This window comes from Oenanthe melanoleuca, chromosome 17, assembly GCF_029582105.1.
Source record: "Oenanthe melanoleuca isolate GR-GAL-2019-014 chromosome 17, OMel1.0, whole genome shotgun sequence".
Lineage (NCBI taxonomy): Eukaryota > Metazoa > Chordata > Aves > Passeriformes > Muscicapidae > Oenanthe > Oenanthe melanoleuca.
In genome coordinates, this window is record NC_079350.1 from 6,184,979 (window position 1) to 6,204,408 (window position 19,430).

The 19,430-nt window shown below is 46.2% G+C and overlaps 1 protein-coding gene across 15 annotated transcripts; it reads right to left on the reverse strand.

The window, feature by feature from the left end:
* Positions 1-432: 432 nt before the first annotated feature.
* On the reverse strand, positions 433-19,387 carry GOLGA2 (golgin A2). Of its 15 annotated transcripts, none has more exons than XM_056505241.1 (28): positions 19,269-19,381; positions 17,958-18,080; positions 17,535-17,615; positions 14,106-14,240; positions 13,453-13,496; positions 13,264-13,327; positions 12,745-12,804; positions 12,189-12,269; positions 10,425-10,463; positions 9,858-9,920; positions 9,526-9,619; positions 8,790-8,896; positions 8,207-8,265; positions 7,847-7,988; positions 6,739-6,828; positions 6,464-6,571; positions 6,281-6,368; positions 5,419-5,765; positions 4,503-4,616; positions 4,017-4,241; positions 3,692-3,791; positions 3,534-3,613; positions 2,811-2,964; positions 2,603-2,670; positions 2,254-2,356; positions 1,899-2,005; positions 1,573-1,741; positions 433-1,465 (listed from the first exon to the last, which is right to left on the reverse strand). In XM_056505241.1, exons 1-28 carry the CDS (start codon positions 19,314-19,316, stop codon positions 1,218-1,220), a joined length of 3,141 nt encoding a protein of 1,046 aa, XP_056361216.1. In that variant the 5' UTR covers positions 19,317-19,381; the 3' UTR covers positions 433-1,217. The 15 variants fall into 15 exon arrangements, with proteins under 15 accessions (XP_056361216.1, XP_056361217.1, XP_056361220.1 ...); XM_056505242.1 differs by having other exon boundaries at positions 5,419-5,762; positions 19,269-19,377; XM_056505245.1 differs by lacking the exon at positions 17,535-17,615 and having other exon boundaries at positions 5,419-5,762; positions 19,269-19,387.
* Between the last annotated feature and the right edge of the window lie 43 nt (positions 19,388-19,430).

Sequence of the window (19,430 nt, forward strand, 5' to 3'; positions counted from 1 at the left end):
CTTGTATCTTGGCAGGTACCAGGGTGGCAGCTGATGTGTTTGATCACACAGCTCCAATGATTAGGTCCCTTTAACCCTCCCCTGTGGTTTCCCTCAAAACTCCACCATTGACACCACCCATCGTAAGAAAAGGCAGTTCTAGCCTGAAGGCAGATACAGTTGCAGGATATCCACCCTCAGTTCATATGGCATAAACCTCCCCACTCAGATTTTTTGCTGCCATTTCGGGGAGTGCTCTCCTCCCTCGTGTACTGTTTTCTTCTTAGAATCAGAGCTATGGCTGGGCCAGGTACCACACTTGCTGCTGTATGTCTTAGGACCTTAAACATGGCCCATGGGATCTTTGTTTCCATTCATCTCCTGCAATCCTTACCAAAATGGGAGAAGAGGAAAGTTCAGGGATTGAGAACTAGAACCCCGAAAGTCCCAAAATTCAAAATGAAGCATGTTTATTAAGTGGTTTCCTTTTACTTATTTTTCCCATTTCTTAAAATAAATAAAACCTTCAGACACATACAAGTGAAACACATCATCCTTCAAAGTGCAGTTACATTTCCACCCCACTCCCAAGAATCACATAAAGCTTTGTCAAGTAACCAAAAGACCCCTCAAGGCTGCCATCGGTCCCTTCCCCTGGCAATGAGAACAGACATCCTGTGCTGCCCAGGAGCCGCTTCTGGGGCCTGTTGTGAAATACAGGTGCAAGAGGCAGGGCTGCAGCAGGAAGGGGGAGTTTAGGATACATAGTATGAAAAGAAACCCGACCTCTTGAGAGTCCAAGGAGTCCGTTCCCACAGCAGTTAGTCACTCTGGGAGCCCTGGAAGGAACTGGGCTGATGACAGGCATGAGTGATGGATCAGAACCGTGTGAAGCTCCTGTGGCAGCAGAGTCTGGGACAAGGGATTAAGTCATTTTGCCAAAAGTCATGGACTCCCTTTGCCCCCAGTTTGGGCCTGGCATAGGTGATGTGGCAGCACCAGCTGCCTCCCAGGATGAGTTAAGAGTCTGCCTGTACTCCAAGCACACCAAGTAACAGAGAAAAGAGAAAGAGAAGATGAGGTTTTCTGCTGGAGCTCCATCTGATACAATCTCTCTTTACTGATGTCTTTAGCAATCTGTTCTCACCAAGGGCACTGAGCAGAGGTATGGGCACATACAAGTCCATCAAGTCCTTTCAGGCCCACAGAAAGCTGCTGTCAGTAAGATATAGCACCACTTAAACTACCATGATTTTGACCTCATCGTTCTCATCAGCACGGTAGAAGAAGGGAATGCATGGGTTTTCCAGCAGGGAGCCCAGCCTCTCCTGAGGGTTCTGGATTTCTCTGAGAAGCTGCATTATTTGCTTTGCTGTGGGGTCCTCTTGGTTTGGCTGAGCAGCTTTACTGCCAGCAGGGGGGAAACCAGATTGATGAAGAGCAGCCTCTTGTTCTGCTTCATCGGACAGATTCACCTCTCGTAACCCTGCAAGGAGTACAGACAAGGCAGGCAGGTAACTCCTCCCATCCACAGCCAAGGCTGAGAGCAGGGACTGCTGCTCCTGCACCAAGCTTGTCCTGGCTGCAGCTTACCTGCTCCATCAGTGGCATTCAGCTCAATGCGCCTGTCTGCTGTAAGCACACCTTCAGTCTGGCTCGCCAACAACTCTGGGTTCTGAGCAGCTGCTACATACTTGCTGTACCATTCATTTCTTTCCCTGACCAGGCGCATTACTAACTCCTGCAGTTCCAGTAGTTTCATCTGTACCAAAGTAAAGGAAAGCCCATGAAGCATGCACACACACACCACTGCAGTTTGCAGTCCTACTTCTGTCACAGAATTAGCAAATGAACACACAAAGGTTTGCACTCCCCAGGCCCACCCTGCTTGGAGTAGTACCACAGAAAAGAGTCCTTGCCTTCATTTCTTCCTTATCCTGAGCCAACCTGCTGATATACTCCTCTTTCTCCTGGTGCCGCTGTTTGAGGATAGCCCTTTGACTCTGGTACAGTGCAATGTATTCCCCTGAAACACAAGAGAAGCCTCAGGAGTGTCTGTAAGATTGGGGTACAAGCCCTATTGTGAGGTACAAGGCATGAGGACCCAGGAAATCCAGCCCAGGAGTGCATTAGCCCAGTTAGGCAGCAGTAGGAGACATGGAGGCCTTGATAGTTTGAGGGCTCCAGCTCCAAAAACTTTTAGGGGACTTTTTGCTCCCCACATAAATAAGGCACTGAGCAAGCTCTAGCCTGTGCTGTGCTGCCTAGACATACCAATGGTGTCAGTCTCTCCAGACAGCTGGATGCAGCGGTGCTCCAGCTCCTCCAGCCGCTCCTTCAAATCAGCCTTCTCATGCATCAGCTCTGTGAAACGCAACTGCACACAGAAAGTGGGGTCAGTCACCTGGGCTGCTCACAGACAACACCTGTGCTAAAGGTAACACCCCCATGACACTGGTCTGAGCCTGCAGAACAAATCCTGCTTCTCTACAACCAAGCAGTGAGCAAACTTTTTAGGATGGAACACCTTTTTATGGAACATAGCTGCTTATTCCCCTACAACCTGTTTGTGTTGTGTTGAGCAGTGTAATAGGGCTGAAACAACATGAGATGCTTTTCTTACCTGTAGCTTGTCCATGGCACTTTTCAAAGCCTCGTGAACCTCCACTGGAACAGTATCCATAATGGAGCCTGGAAGGAATGTATGTAATTTACAGTTTCTCCAGGGGCAGGATTCCCTCACAGACCCAAAGGTCTGTCTCAGAGCAGCCATGGCCAGCTGGCCCAGTACCTCATGGTCACACTGTCCTCAAACTGTGCCAAGACTTTACCTCCATCCAGTGTGACGTGATGTTGCTGCTCCTGCCTAAGAGCTGTGATTTGCTGCAGGAGGGTTCTGCACTGCTGCTTCTGAGCAGCCAGCTGCTTCCTCAGATCTTCTCGCTCCTGCTCCACTTGGGACATGGCAGAGGTCACGAAAGTGACCTAAGAAGAATTTCAGAGTGTGGACATTAGTGCTTCCCCTGACTTCACCAAGATCTATGGTGCACCTCAGGACACAGTAACAGTTTACCTCATTTTATTTATGGGTGTGAAACCGAAGAACTGTGTGACTGCCCTGGAACTAATCCAGGCAGCAGTTACTGCCTCTTCTCATTCCCAATTAGTGCAGGTTAAAAACTGGGTCCCTTGAGAGCTGTTTGACTGCAGTATTATGACTGTACTTGCAGATAAATCTTGTGGATATTTGACACCATTTCCAAACTGCCTTCCAAACTAAAGAGAACATCATCATCAAAGCCCCATTAAAGAGCTGCTCTACCAGCTGAGTCGCTGTCATGAGAAAATTACTGCCAGACTTCCAGCCTGTTTTGCAAGGATGCTGCAGAAGTCTTGGCTTTGCTGCTATGCACAAGAACTGTTGCATTTCTCTCATGACTGCACTCAGCTGGTAGGGTAATAGCTGATAAACCTCCCTGCAATTTAACCAGTTTCCTTTTCTAGATACTCATTCAAAACTAAAACTAAAGGCTTTTCTACCCATTAAGACTCACCATTTCTTCATGGCTTTCAAACTTCTCTGGGATCACAAGAGAAGGTTTTTGGGTTTCTTCAGTCATTTCTTCATCACCTTCTGTAAAGAAGGAAGGTGAACAAGGAGGCAATGCTGCAGAGAACCCAGCTCTGCCTCCTCCCTGATGCAGGCACTCACCCTCCAGTTGGTGCAAGATTCTGCCGTCCATTTCTGCTGCCAGCTGACTGATCTGGGCCTGCAGCTCCTTGTTTTCCTTGGCTACAGCTTCTAGACTTTCCTGCAAGAGAGAAGCAGAGGGTCACAAAAACCTGCACAAGCCAGACTGCAAACTGTCACTCCATCTTCAGACAGTAGCACCACACAAACAAGCAGTACTTCAGCTCAGCTGTAGGGCACAGGGTGTAATCACAGCATCACAGAACAGTCCAGGGTGGAAGGGACTGGCCAAATCTCTCACTTACTGATTACTTCCATCTTTCCACTTGTCCCTTTTTACTGTTACCTTTGTCTGCTGCAGCTCTTTCAGGTGCATTTCCACTGTCACCTTGCCCTGGACCTCCTCGTGCTGCAGGCGATCCATGAGCTGTGTCTGAAGCAGGAATTGCTTGTGCAGTTCTTCCTTCTCGGCAGCGAGCTGCTGGAAGGCCAGGGTGTACTGCTGCAGGTGGCTGTAGCACTGGTCCCTCTGCTCCTGCAGGCCACGGGCCTCCTGTGTCTTCAGCTCCAGCTGAGAGAACAAGATCAAACCACATCAAACCTTTTCTGTTTGAAAAGCTGATCCCTGTGACATGATCCAAACTGTCAACATTGCCCCAAAGCCACCAACCAGGCATACAGCCACCATCTGGCCCCCCACATCAGGCAGCAGATGATAGGGGAAGGCTCCCAGCTGGATCTTTACAACACCATTTCCATCTTTCCATCAGCGTCTGGGAAGTTGGCAGCAATCTGCACAATCCAGCCCTGCCATCCCACTGCTGCTGCTCACCGTCTCTTTGAGGTCCGCCAGGTTCTCCTGCAGCTGCCCAAGCTTCTTGGCCAGCTCTTTCTTTACATGTTGCTCTGACTGTAGGGCACTTGTAACCTCCATGTTTTCATTTGTCTGCAAGACAAACATGACTGTGTAAGGAAACTGCCCCAGCCACCATGAAACAGGCTCTCAATAAACCACGTTAGTTCCCAGTACAACAGGGTGCCATCCCTTGTGTTTTTCTGAACTGTAAGTGAGGGCCATAAATTGACTGTTTAGGACATTAAATAACTTACAGAAAGATTCAGAAGATGGGAGAAGAGCAAAGAAAAAGCCAGGGGAATCAGTGCTGGGACAGTGCCAAGAAGAGGCCTGGCACATCATGCAGCCTGTCAGCTCCAAAGCAGATGGGTGGTATGAATATCCCAAAGAGAGCCACAGACATTCAAAAACAAGGAGTTCAAAAAGAACTAAGAAAAAAAATCAACAGCTAGATCATGTGTCAGTCTGCTAGGGTCCCAGAAAGAAGCAAAGCAAGAGTAAGGATTCAACTCCAGGATGGGTAAGAATGACAACAGCAGAAGAGAATACTGCTGAGAACTTTCTCATGGGCAAATACAAGGGAACAGGAAATGGGTATCTTCAGGTAAAAGGGGGAGGAATACCCAGGAACAGAAACAGCCTGACTGCCAGGGGATGACAAGGAAAAGGAAACAGTTCTGGGTAAAGATATTGGTTCATCTGCTAGAGCACCTGAAGGATTAAGGAACTGGAGGGAACCTTCTGGTATGGCACTACGTATCAAAGGATGGAACAGCCACAATCTCAAGAGGATAAAAGAGGGATAATGCTGTTGCCAGCTTTTCACATCTGTGCTACAAAAGGATTGCACCAGTGAGGGAAGCAATGGGAAAAGATGCACGAACAGACCTACCAGTTTGACAAACCCATTCTGCAGCTCAGCCAGCTGCTCCTTCAGATCCCGGTTCTGGCTCAGTGCCCTACTGATTGTGGCCTTGTCACTCTGCATGTCCTCCAGGATCTGCTGCCTGTCCACAGCCTCCTCATTGTAGCGCTGCACAGTCTTTTCCAGCTCCAGCAGCCGCTCCTCCTGCTCCCGGTTGAGGTGGCTCAGCTGCTCGTTGTCACGGACCTGGGCCTGGAACTGCCCGTGCAGCTGCTCCTTCTCCTGCTGCAGCCGCTGGATCTCCTCCTGCAGACTGAGCTCAGCTGCCGTGGGCCCCGGCGCTGAGGGAGGCTCGGTATCCATGGGCTTCACTGCTGAGGAAATGCAGTCAGAAGGGGCTCAGTCACTGGGAAAATGGCTGGGTGAGAGACAACCCTGCTGGACACACAAAGCACAACCCAGCCCATAGGGCTCTGTGACCCAGAAAGGATCACCAGCTGCAGTATCCATCCTCAGTGCACAGCACTGAGAGGAAAAAGGAGCGAACCTACCCCAAACCCAAGCATAGCATCCTGCTGTTTGCTGCTGACTCGCTCACAGCCCTAGCAGGAGCATCAGGAGCATCCTGCCTTCCCAAACTCCTGTTCCAGAGAAGCTGACAGTACAGTCAGGCCAATACTACAGACATAACCAGGCTGCTGGTCTATTCACTGCAGGAGTTCACTTGCTGTTTCCCAGGAAAAAAGGGTTCTTAGGGTCGGTCACCTGGTCTCCATCTGCCTTCCCAGCATCAAACCTACTTGCACCTCTTGTGCAGAAGCACTTGCACAGCAGGACAGAGTTACCCAGTTCCACTCAGCAGTGAGAAACCCCACTTTGGAACCCCTACCTGATGTGTTCAACAGCTCTGTAACACGGTTTTCCAGCTCCTGAATTTTGGCCATGTGCTTCTCCTTCTCCTCTGCCATTGTGTGGACCTGCAAGGCCACACAAATGAAAATTACAACAATGTTCATGGGGCATTTCCTGCTGCCTGTGTTTGTCCAGAGCTGGGATGCTGCGCTGGGGTTACCTGCTCAGAGAGCTGCTGCACCCGCTGCTGCCAAACACTCCCCTCCTCCCTCAGTTTCTCCACATACTGATCTCTTTCTGCCTGCAGCTGGTGAAGTGACTCTGAGAGCTGTTCAAAAACAAAATCAAACAACATCATACTGGCTAAATAAATTTGGTTTAAGGGATAAAACTTGAAGAAACCAGTGTTTGTGCAAAGCTCAGACTACATTTTTCTGTGCCACAAGTTTCCTCACAGACATCAAGATTTGGATCACATTTCATACAACCTCTTACCTGAGCTAGCTGCGTTTCCAGGCTTGCTTTCTCCTCCAGAGCCATCTGCAGCTGCTGGTTTGCATCCAGACTCCCTCCTTGGCTTGAGAACTGTTAAAAGAAATCAGAAAGCTAAGGCAAAAATGTTAATACTCAATTCCTGCATAGCCTTTCCCCTCAGAGTAACCTGCCACATGATCTATGCTGTCACCTTCTATAGTTCTTTAAAGTCCTCCAACTCATAGTGAAGTTCAGTGTGAAAAAAAATGGGATTAAAAACAAAAAGAGATTTACTGAGATTTTAGTCCTGTAAAACAGGCTGAACTGGGCAGCTTCTCCCTACCAATTTTACATTTGCCATTTTTTGAATTAAGAAAATAGGATTCAATCAAACTTTGGCTCAGAAATTTTGCATATTTCCAGAGTCTTCATTATACAGCCATATCAGATGGTGTAAAAGCCTGTGACTTTAAAAGTTGTCAGACATGTCAGGAATTTAAAGCCAGTGTCTGGAGCATGTCAGTGAACCAAGCAGCAAGGCTGGTTCAGCTGAGGCACAGCACTTTTCCCAGAAGAGCAGCAGTTGGCTTAATTTCAAGGGTAACTTAAGACACAGTCTAGGAATAAAAAAAAGAGCGTTTTCTTCCTTCCAAGGCTCAGGGTTACACCAAGCTTGCTCCCTGACCTGCTAACAGCTGGCTCCATGCATTCTTTCCCCAGCTGACTTCAAGCTGCCACTGTCCAATTCACCACCTTCCACTGGTGGGTACAAACACCATCCCTACTCAGCTGGTTACTCAGTGAGACTGCACAACTAAATAAACAAAATCCTGAACAGACACAATCAGAAAAGTCACTGTACTTCCACATTTCACCCTCTCTCACTGTACAACGGTTTTAGCAGACTAATGTCACATTGCTTTTCAATCAGTGTGTGCTTTTCAATCAATTTATAGCTCCAACACCTTAAAGAATACAAACTTTCTGTTCCCCTGAGGCCTTGCTGAAAGCTTTTTTCTAGGAGGATGCCTTGAAGAGATTTCATGCCTTCCTTTAAAGCCAAGAGTTAAGTCTTGTCCCCTCTCTCAGAAGAAAGTGTGGCAGTGTCATCAGTGTCCTCTGCCCTCACCTGTTGAATCATCAGTTCAGCCATTTCCAATTTCTTATGCAAATCTTCTACATCCAACTTCATAGCTGAGTTCTGAGATACCAGGGAGTGAACTTTCTCTGACAGCTCTGAATTCTGCTGTTTTATTTCTTCACTACTTTTGCTAAAACAAACAAAAAATTAAAGTGACTCTTGAGTCTGCTGATGTCCAGATCATAAATCTACAAACCAGGGCTTCCTGGCAGCTAGAATCACAGAAACATCACATCTAGTGACTAGTTGTTTTTTTTTAAATTGAATATCCAGCCTCCCAAGTCACCACCCGTCGTCTTTGCCACTTGTTTTGGGGCTCTTCTGCAGTAATGAGCAGGAAGGACTTACCTTCTTTTGTACAGTTCCAGTTTCAGGTTGTCTCGCTCTTTCACTAACTCTTTATTATGCTGGAGAAAAAGGAAATTATTGATTCATCTGTAGACTTCAGCCAAACAAATAAGGTATTAAAAAATACCTAATTTCACCCTTGACATATCAGCTAAAACAGAAAAGGTCATAACTTTAGCAAAAAGCCTCAGGACAGGTTTGCTTAGAACCTCCTGAATTTTCCAGGAATAAGTCTGCTCAGTCTTTTCAAGTGTGATGCTACAAGTATTTCTGCAAACTTCTGGATTAAAGACGGTACTAAAATGTGTGTTTGGTGGAGATTTCTGGGACAAGGTCTTTTGTGTGGAGCTGCCAGACTAATGAAGTGAGGTGTCAGATCTGAAGATACCAACTGGACCATATGATTAGTCACAGAAACTTGAATGAAGTTTGCCTTGATCATGGAGAATACAGCGCTTTAAAAGGTTAATTAACAAGGTTAATTTCTGCCTCTTCTCCAAGCAGGGACTGCAGACTTTGCAGCAGTGTAGTAATAAGCAAACAGCCAAAGGCAGAGTTGGTTAAGCATAAACATGACTCTTACCTTCTCTGACTGCTTTTGCTGCATGGAGATGGAGGACAAAGTGCGCTCCAGCTCCGAGACTCGCTGGCGAGACGAGTGTAAACGGGCAGCAAGGCTCTCAGCTTCTCCTGGACAAGTCAGAGCACAGACAGTTGAGGCTGGACCACAAAGAGCATTTTGGAACTGGCTGAACAGCACTTTCTACTTTGTCAACAAGCTCTTCAGGCAGCATCTTTGTAAATTAGCAGAGCTGGCTCCACTCCTGGCTCTAGAGGTGATTCACTAACAGCCCTGGGAGCACAGCTCTCTCTAACTACCTGCCTCACTCTTAGAGGGAGATGATGAAACTTCCTTTGCAGAACAATAGACATTATGTTGTCTGGGGTTTTTTTTTCTCTTAGAATAAATTGCTCAAATGTAGTTCAGAATAACAGGCTGAGCTAAGACCTAGTTTAACATGACAGCTGTGTGGGAGGCAGGGCAGAAAAGGAAAACCAAGTTTTAAAAGAATTAGAAAGGAATGGTCTGAGGTAGTCATCAGGCCCAACAAAGCTGACATGGCTTTAGTGATGCACAGAAGAACCTCAACTGCCATGAGACCAACATGCTCCCATCTGGGGGCAGCTACAATGACAGCAGCAGTGCCAGTGCCAAAGGGCTCAGGGAGTGCTGTGAGCTGGCTGCCAGCAACTGTCATGCTTGTGACTTAATATCCACAGTTCAACCAGCAGCTTGAGCTACAGACTCAGTCACGTACCTGATTTCTGCCGTGCAGCTTGCTGAGTATGGCCAAGGGCTGTCTGCAACTCAGACTTCTCAGAAACAAGAATTCCAATAGTCTGGATATGAACCTTTGGGAAACGAAAATCAGCTCAGCACAAAACTTCTTTGCTTGCCACAGCAACATCACTGTTGTCACAAAAGGACAATTCAGTAAAGAGCTCTTGCAGTTAAGCACAGTCTGGCTGACACTTGCAGTTTTGCTAAAGGAATGGACTTCTGCCTTCCAGGATAAGGACTATGAGCACTCAGTAATCCACAAAACAGCAGAAGTCAGGTAATATTACTGTAAGGGAGGCTCTGCCTTACCTGTAACTGTTCCCTCAGTGCTGCTTGCTCTTTAGAAAATTTCTGTTCAAACTCCTTCTTTTCCTGTAGAAACAAAAAATGCTTGGTCAGCACAAATGTGCAGATAGTTAACTCTTGTTTTATGTCAAACTAAAAAAGCAGGAACTATTGGTACTATTTCTGGCATCTAAATTATGCCAGTATTTTTTAAGACACGTTTAATCTTCCATTATTTGAACTACTAAATAATTTTTCCATCCCAGACCAGCAGTGACAGCACACTGCACTCATTGCAACACACACGTGGCAGTGTTGGAATGGAAGCTCCTGGCAAGGACCTAAACTGTAACCTCCTGTCCCCACTGCACTCCTCCAACTTGAGCATGTAAATATTAGCTTTGGTCAAAATAAGAATGCTGCCTGCCAGGTCCAACTTGTGAAGTCAAAATATTAAGCTTATCCTACAAATAAAACTGAATCTAACACAAGACAAGATTGTGCACACTTGTGCCACAATCCACTGTTTTCTACTCCTCAGAGAAAGAGATACTTATTTCTGTATCTATCGAAAAATAGGACACACTTTACCTTCTCCAGCTGATTCACTGCTTCTTGGTTCTGCTGTTTCTGTGGAAGAAAATTGATGCACCAATATTAAGAGAAAATATTCTCATACTGTTGAGACACATTTTCATCTTGATGAAGTAGGATATAAGCCCAGTTAATATAAGGAGAATTTCCATTTCTGTAGAAGACTAAGAAGTTCATCTTAGCTATTAAAAGTAAGAGATTTGGGGTTCCCTTCTCTAATACATGTGATATGTTTTTCATTGTCCAGTACATTATCACAGTTCTCCTCCAATATCTCTGCTGAAACCCCTCTATGTTCCTATCTGAGCATCCAGCAACTTCAGTTTAAACTTGGAATATCTCACATCTATGCAATTAATCATAGCCAAACTGGTGTGTTAGGAAAATCAGCAAAAATTATTTCAATAAAATACCTAAATTCCAAAGCAAAAGTCCTTTCCTTTAAGTGATTCCTTAGACCTCTATCCCAGTTAAGAAGTGGCCAAGTCATGCAGAGCTGCACGTACATTGGCAGGCTCCCACCAAGGTGGTATGAGACAGAGCTGAAGCCAGATGCAAGGAAAGGGATAATTCTGTCCCAGCCATTTTCAGTCTTATGGGTGAAGTACTGGAGATGTGTGACTGCACAAAGTGCATCTGTAGGTGTGAAAGGGACAAAGGCTGCCCAGGCTGCCACCAAACTCTGTTTGCTCTTTGCTGCCCTTGTCCCCCTGGCAGTTTTCTCACAAATACATCTTAAGTAACGACATAATTAGTATTTTTTTCCTCTTCCCAAATGATGAATATTGGCCAAAATGCTTCTTTATTATTACTACCACTACCTCAGTGCATTTTGTAACATGACTGCAGATGGAAAGGTGATGATGTTTTGATTTTACCAATGCCAGCGCACAACATAAGCAGGAAAAGCAAAGGCAAGAGCACAAATGCAGCAAAGGCCCTACAGAGTTCCAGACAAACAGAAAAGCTGGCAAACAATGAGAATCCTGGGTGGGCAATGCACTGTACCTCTGCAACCCAACTAAAACACAAAAAAGAAAAAGAACAGAAAAAAATTAACCCAAAACAAAAAATGAAACAAAAAGAGCGGTCATGGGATACACTGGGAAATGCTGAACTTTGGGAAAAGTGTGGTTTTAGGGAGAACAAAATGGAGGAAAGTATTTCACACAAGAAAGGCTCTTTTCAGCCTGGAACAGATCCACTTAGCTGCATTTCTTGCAGTGTTAAGGCTGAAAAGCAACAGCAGGAATCCATGCAGGCCACAGGACAAAGAAGTTCATTCATTGTGCCAAGAGAAGCTGAGGATATGATCAGAAAACAGCCCCAGGCTCTCCTGGACCTATTGCTCCTTTTCTGCTGATATATTTAGAACAGCATCATCACCTGCAGAAACAGGTTTTCACACTGCTGCCAGCACCAGAACTCTGCATTTCAAGGATTCAGACCAGGACCAGAAATAGCTGTTTTATCAGGATGTTTAACATCCAGGGACAGTGTGAAGAGATCAACAAAGCACACTTAAATAAAAACAACTAAACTCTGTTTCTGCTTCCTCAGATGAGCCACCACACTCACAAGAGGCCTTAGGCTTTGATCCTCTCAGAGGTTTTCCAAGCAGCCCATTTTGTTCCATACAAAGTGCTGTGTAAGCAGCCTTCCTCGTGGCACTGTGAGGGAACCCGTAACCTTGCAGACACCCAGAGAGCGTGGAGGAGCAGCAAAGACAATGTCAAACTGGTTGGTTGGATTGTTTCTTACCAATTCCTCTATCTTTGTAACGAGCTGTTTGTTAGTTAGATTGCTGGAATCCAGGGCTACTGCCAGCTCCTGGTAACGTGTCTGACGGGCACATGCATATAGGAGAAAAAGAAAGGAGCAGAAGAGGAGGAGGGAAGGAAAAAAGCAATAATTAAAAAGGACAGAAAAATAAATCATTATCACAGTTTGATATAACCAGATTCTCCAAACAAAACAAAATCTGTGGTTTGAACAAAAGCAGCTGGGATGTCAACCTATTTTATCCGTTTCTGCTGAGGCCTCATTTTGACATAAAAGTGATTTAGAAATAAGAACTGCAGTTGCATGGAAGCCAGATTATCCCCAGTCCCCAAACTGGGAACATCTCCAATAACTGCCTCTGACTGTAGTGATCACAACTACCCAATGACAGCCCCAAGTGACACTACACAGTGACGTATGTGACCTGTGAATTCAGTTAGGCCTCACTAACACTGCTGCAAGCACAGAATCCAAACAACTGATCAACAGCAGCAAATAATAAGAAAAATAAAAAATATGACTGAGAACAACTTACTTCCATTTCCTTAATATTTGTGGAAGAAACAGCACTTTCTCCATTCACATACGATGCAGACTAGAAGTGAATCAAGTAAGTCAGTTTTAGTCCCCAAGGCAAATCACTATTAGGTAAGATCCCATTATAAGAACAACATTCCTTATAGCACCTGTCACTTCAAACGACCACACACAGGCACAGAAAACACTCTTGTGGCTCAGGATAGACACCGGCTTCCCCTGTGACAAGCTGATGTGAATTATTCAGACTGACTTCATATTCCTTTCCAGTAAATCAAGAGTACAACTTTCCATGAATATGTACAATTCATTCATCCCACTCTGCTTTTCTTCCTACTGCTGAAATCTGAAATTCCTAAACCAGGATTTTTTGCTCCTTAATGTTTAAGTATGACATTGGTTAGTAGGGTGGCTGGGAATGTCTCTGAGATTGAAGAGTGTTTCCTTGAGCTGTCTGCTTAAAATTCCACATCAAACAGCAAGAGAATTAATGGGACAAATGGATGAAAAGGAGTACCTGGGAAACCAGGCCATTGAGCTGTTCAGACAACTGACGGAGACCCTCTGTTGACGAGAACGACCTAGGAACAAAGACCTGGCAATGAAAACCTCTCCCCAGAGAGCTGCCCAAATCAGCACAGCATTGGGGCAGGAATAAAACCTTAATTTGTTGGGATCCTGTTGCAAAGCCAACACAGACACTCACCTGTTCTCATCCAAAGCATTTTTATGATCCTCAGCTTCATTCATCTGTGGATTAAAACACAAAAACTTACAAGCCTGTAAAAGATGGGAGTCACACTTATGAATGTGTCACTAAGACTTGATTACACATGGGCTCAAGTTCCACAGCACCTGTAATTACTGCTTCCCAAAGGAAGATGAACTTAAAACCACCACTTCAGCCCTGACTTACACATCATTTCTGAGTGGTATGAGTCTGCGTTCCCCGGAACAGAGAAATTCAAGTGTATCAGGCTTTATGTCTGCTGTTCCTATTTATCAGGATAATCAACACTTTGCTGGAAAAAAACTACAACTGACTCTTTAATTAGTAAAAGGAAGTACAGACTGATTGAACTGGAGACTTGTTATTAAGGGTACTTTCTGCTAATGAAATAGGAGAGATGGGGAAGAAAAACACCTCCAGAAGTTGCAGGGACACTTGTGTGCTAGTAGTCCCTCTGCTCCCACAGACAGATGATGACTGCATGGAGAGTAGAGAATGTAGTATTTTTAAAAGGAGAAAACCTGAACTAGTCATGTCATATTTATGAAGGTCATCTTTCTCCACACTAATGTGGCATCACTAACCAGTATTGAATGGTTCAATGGCAGTATTGATGATAAGTCACAAACCTGTGTCAGCTGCATGCTCTCAGGAGCAGGCAGAACAGAACCACAACTAGGGAGGCTGTTGCTGTTAGATAGCACAGGGACATCGGGAGCAAGCTGTTCAGCACTACGAGTGGCAACATCACTGTCAAAGTATGCCTGTCACAAAACACAGCACAGGATTACAGCCTTCATGCAAAATGAACACACACACACACACACCAACACATCAACTTGTGGCCTGCCTGTGAAAACCAGACAGATGTGAACATGTGGAAGGGAACCTGTGTTCTCTCCAGAGCAAAGAGGTGGCTGCATCAATCACAGACAAACACTGTCCTGGAGTGTGTCCTTTCATAATGAACCAGTGTCCCACAATCCAACTCACTTTTTTAATAAGGGCAATAACATCACCCACACTCTTAAGTTCACACACGAGATTCACTGCAAAAGATTCCAAAAAACAAGTAAGGGCAAAGCCAAATGTCACTGTGCTCTGGAAAGCACCACCTTCGAGGTGTTCCTGGGGAAAACACAGATCACTGTGTGCAAATGAAGATGGAAAAGAACAGGGGAGTGACTATTTGAAAACTGGGTTAGTCAGACTCAAGTGCTCTGTCTAAAACTCAGTGAAATTTGTGGCACGCCAAGACCCACCAGTTTAGAAACAGGACATTTATTAACAGGCCAGAGGGAGGGTAGCTGGGAGCAGGTGCCTGTGGCCCTGCTGCAGCCATGGGTCCCATGACCAGAAGAATCTAAATAGAAAAGAGAAGCGCCAAAAAACTATTTCTGGACAGCAAGTTCCCATCCAGCCTCTGTGGGAGGATGGATGGCATCTGCAGCCCCCTCTATGAAGCCACATTGCACTGGACCATTTCATCTCCTTGCACAGCACTAGAGCCATAAAGGTTCACCAGTGCTCTTGTGTTTTATAGCAATTTGACTGATTTCATCATCCAGCTCTGGTAAGTCATCACTTAAAAAACACAACAAAAAAATGAAATTATCTTTCAGCATTCAGGCCCACGAATATACTGCAGCTCCCTGCAATTCCACCTGGATGAGTTCCCTCTTAATTCAGTTACTTCCTTCTTGGCACTTCATAGGAACCAAGAAATCTCTCTCTTGGCATTCCCTGTTCAGCTATCCACTCACTAATCCAGCAGCAAGGTTAAAACATCAACAGTGGAGACAGATTTAATGAAGGCAGTAAGCTGGAAGACTACAAAGGGAAAACAAGAATTTTCTGAATTTCTTTTTAGCAGGACAAGTAGTCTGCTCTGAAGGAGCAATATATGTTAGGTAGTAACAATATATGCTATTACGAAGGTCAGGAACTCCCTCACTTCTTCCAGTTAAAGGTTACTTCACCTTTATCACTCATCAATATAAACATCAGAGGGAAAGGAGGAATTAATTCCCCAATGCATCTCAAAATTATCATTTCTTCATATCAGAACATTCTTTCTGCCTAATACTTCCCAGATGCAGAAACCAGTAATGTTCCTTAACCACAAGAACTTCCTTCTTTCTTAACAAGGAGCAGTTCTGTAATAAACTGTCAAAAACCCCAAAACTATTTGAACAAGTAAATTTGTTGGAAACAGAAAGCATTATAAGCAAAACACTTATACAGAAATTATGCATTGTGACATTCCAATAATGCAGAATAAAAAGTCAGTAATTCTGCTCAGCTTAGCATGTATTAGAATCCATTTGCTTTCACACAAAGGCTTCTACTTTGCTGGTTTTTCCTCTGTTTCAGAGCCAAGAAAGCTGAAGTGAGAGACAAGGGAGGGCTCTGCCTCACATGAGACACCAATGGCAGCAGCAGCTCAGCTGCTAATGATCAGCTTTTCTGCCCTATTAGCATCAAGTTTCTAAACAGCATTTTACTGACTCAGGCTTTTTACAAGACAGCAACTGGAATGAGAAATTACTCTTTCCTTGCATGTTGCAGTTAAAGATTAGTTTTCAAATAATTCCTAAAAACCCAGGCACAACAATCCAAAATTTCCATAACAGCCAATCAGATCAAACTGTATCTCGAGGAAAAGAGAAAAAAAGGGGGAAACAAGAATGACTAGAGCAATAAATTCTCTCTTTGCAGAATACGACTAAAGCTGTAGACACAGGCAGGCCTTCACTGCAAGGCCAAGTGTCACTTCAGCAACAGCACTGGACCACCTATCTTCATCTCACCCTCCAGTGGGAAACAAGTCCTCTTCTCCAATATTTAACTTACTCTGAGCTCACAAGTATTAACTGAAAACAGTCCCCAGGACAACAGTGACACTTCAGACACAAGTTTTCTGAGGCACACCCAGCACCCCAAAGCTGGCAGTGTGTCTTCACATCACTCGACTTCTGCTGGTACAGAACTTACACAAGGTCCAGCTGGTGGATATCTGTGTGTCAGATGTACTATCAGACAAAAGGAAAAAAAATAGGAAAAAAGGATACAAAGGCAATTCAGAGGGAGTTCCATTCCACCCTGCAGGTTTCACTTCATCTGTCAGGTACCCCATGTGATTACTATAGTTATATTTATTGCTGGAGACCCATGGATATGCAGTAAGCATAACAGTGAGCTACTTTATGACAACCAATTTGAGACAATGGTAGAGAAATAAGCTACCAAAATGATTCAAGTGAAAATGAAAAGCACAGCTTTGGTACAACAAAACTGGAAGAACATTCTGGGCCACAAAATTTGACTTCTTTGAGTTCCTATCACAGTTTGGGCCTTACTTTAAATAAGTTGACTGTCTGAAAATAAATATTTTTAAAAGGCAGTTTGTTCATATATGCTTCTGAACACCTTTCTCTTGCTTCTTGGCATACTTCCTGCCCTTTGCTCTTCAAGATCTTGGGAATGCAAAGACACTAAAGCCTGTACATGCCTGGCTTTGAAGTATCTGACTTCCTGCCTAAGCATATTTACACCCCTGGTCCTTGCCAGACTGTACATCTCCTGTGCCAGCTTCATCACCTGTCATAAAAGAGGTGGCTGGAATAACCAGCCAGTGCAGCTGTTTGCCTGGAGATGAGCAGAAACATGTCCTTCAGAAACCAAGCTCCAGGAAACAAAGCAATGACACTCAGAGCAGGAAAAATACAGAGTAAGGAAACACTACCTCTTCCTAGTGCAGTTTTCCTCAGCTGTTAAATGAGTTTATTGCCTCACCCCAAACTCCTGTTTTTCTCCAAGCTCAGCTGTCTTAAGAAAGACTTTTTAACAAGGCTCACTTTTTGACTTGTTAGCATTGACACAAACCAGAAGGAAACAAGCAATGGTAACAAAGAGCTCCATGTTAATAAAAAACAGCAACAAAACTGAAGCAACTGACAATGGATGTTTGAGGACAAGGCTCCACCCCGGAGATGGAGCTCAGAACCCGAAGCATGCAAGAGGGAGAGTCACTGCGAGGGACACAAGCACTGCCTCACCTTCCTCTTGTCCAATGAGGGTATGGCTACCCCATTGGAGCGGTTAAGGTCTGACACCAGCACCTTCAGAATGTTCTGAATCTACAGGAGGCGAAAGAAAAGGGGAAAGAGAAACAGCTCAGAGAAGGATAGAGAGAAAATGTCAATCCAAGGCAGCCAAGGAACAGCCTCACCCAGCTTGTGAGGACTGAGGACTAGACACCTCAGCCCAGCAGCTCTGGGCACACCCAGGACACCATCGGACAGACTGATGCCAGCTGCACCTTCCAGAACAGGCAGCTGCCAACAACTGCAGCACGCTTCATACAGCACCTACATCAGCTCTTACCCCAGCACAACTGCTTCCAGCTCCAGTCAGATTGGCCAGAAAACCAAAGAAGAAGGAGGTGGCAGATGACCTGAGAGAAAGAATGAGACACTCACGTTCTCTGGAGGCTGCTGGTCATCAGTGGTGGGAGTCGCAGGTCTGCTGCCTTCTTTAGTTTTGCGTTTTTTCTTAGTTCCTGCAGTTGCTCCAGGGCTGTTCTTCTGCTGATATTCCTTCAGCTGTGAACAGAAGAAGAATCTGAAGTCCAAACAGAATATGCCTTCTACAACCCCAAAAAACCTTCAAAACCCCTAACTTCACTGGTAAAAATACAGATCAAGTGTAAGGACAAGAGAAATGCTCTTCCATTAATTCATCCATTTGGGGGAAAACATGAATCAAGCCTGGAAATACTAAAGTAAGACCAAAGTGATGGGTTTATGACAAGAGTTGTGAACATTCAACTTTTGTTTATAGCCAATGCTGTTCCTGGGAAATTATTTGATACTCCATAGTGCAACTAAAAGGAGAGTGAAAGCACTAGTTTGGGGGATTTTTAGAGTTATAAGAGCAAGAAGGGCAAATAATCCTGCACACAAAGTGAAAAAGCACTGCCTGATAGTAAAATCATCCACTCCATGAAAGATTTTATGAAGGACAGTTGCAATCCCCACAATAGACACTGCAAAAACTGCGAACTAAGGGGAGAAACAATCTACAAATTATTTTAAATCACATCCACCTCGCCCAGGAAGTGCCGGTCTGATAAGGTGTAACTCGAATCCCGCCAGGTCTGCCGGCATTTCTGTGCAATTCCTGCACGTCCGAGCCGCAGAGCGGCGGGTCCCGGCAGTTGTTTATGCAAATAACGGCACCCTCGGCCCGCACACCGCGGGCAGGGCACGGCGGGGCGGCGGGGGATGCAGAAGGACGAGCGAGGATCCCATTATTGGTAGGATTTCAAAATGGAAGCCTGAACTGCTCCAGGACACTTTCCCGTTCCTGTGACTTTGACACAGAAGCGCATCCCGCCGGGACGCAGGCAGCCGGGCCGCCTCGAGGGAAAAAACACGGGGAAAAACAGGGGAAAAAAAGGGGGAGGGTGAGAGGAAGCGGGGCGGGGGGGAGACACGACACCTGCACACCGGCCCGGGCAACCCTCACGGCACCGCAGCCACCCAGGCCCGGCCTCGCCCCGCCGCCCGCCGAGAAGGCCGGGCCGCAGCCCCGGACACCCGCAGGCTGCCGGGGCCCCGCCGCGGCCGGGTCCGGAGCTGGGGGCGGCGGCGGCCCGGCCCGCGCCCCTCGGGCAGGCCGCGCTCGGCCCGGCCCAGCCCGGGGTCCGGCCCGCGCGGGGCTCGCGGCACGCAGCCGCCCCCCGCTCCGCCGTGCCGTGTCCCGCCCTGCCCGAGCCCCCGGCCCCTCACCTTCTTCTTGGCCGCGGCCAACCGGCTCTGCCTGCTGCCGTCCGCCATGTCCGCCCCGCGCCCGGGCCACGTCAGCCCGCCAGGAGCGGCGGCGGCGGTGGCGGCTCCGCCCCCGGCCGGGCCCGCTCCGCCCCGGGACAGCCCGGGGTGACACAGCGGGAC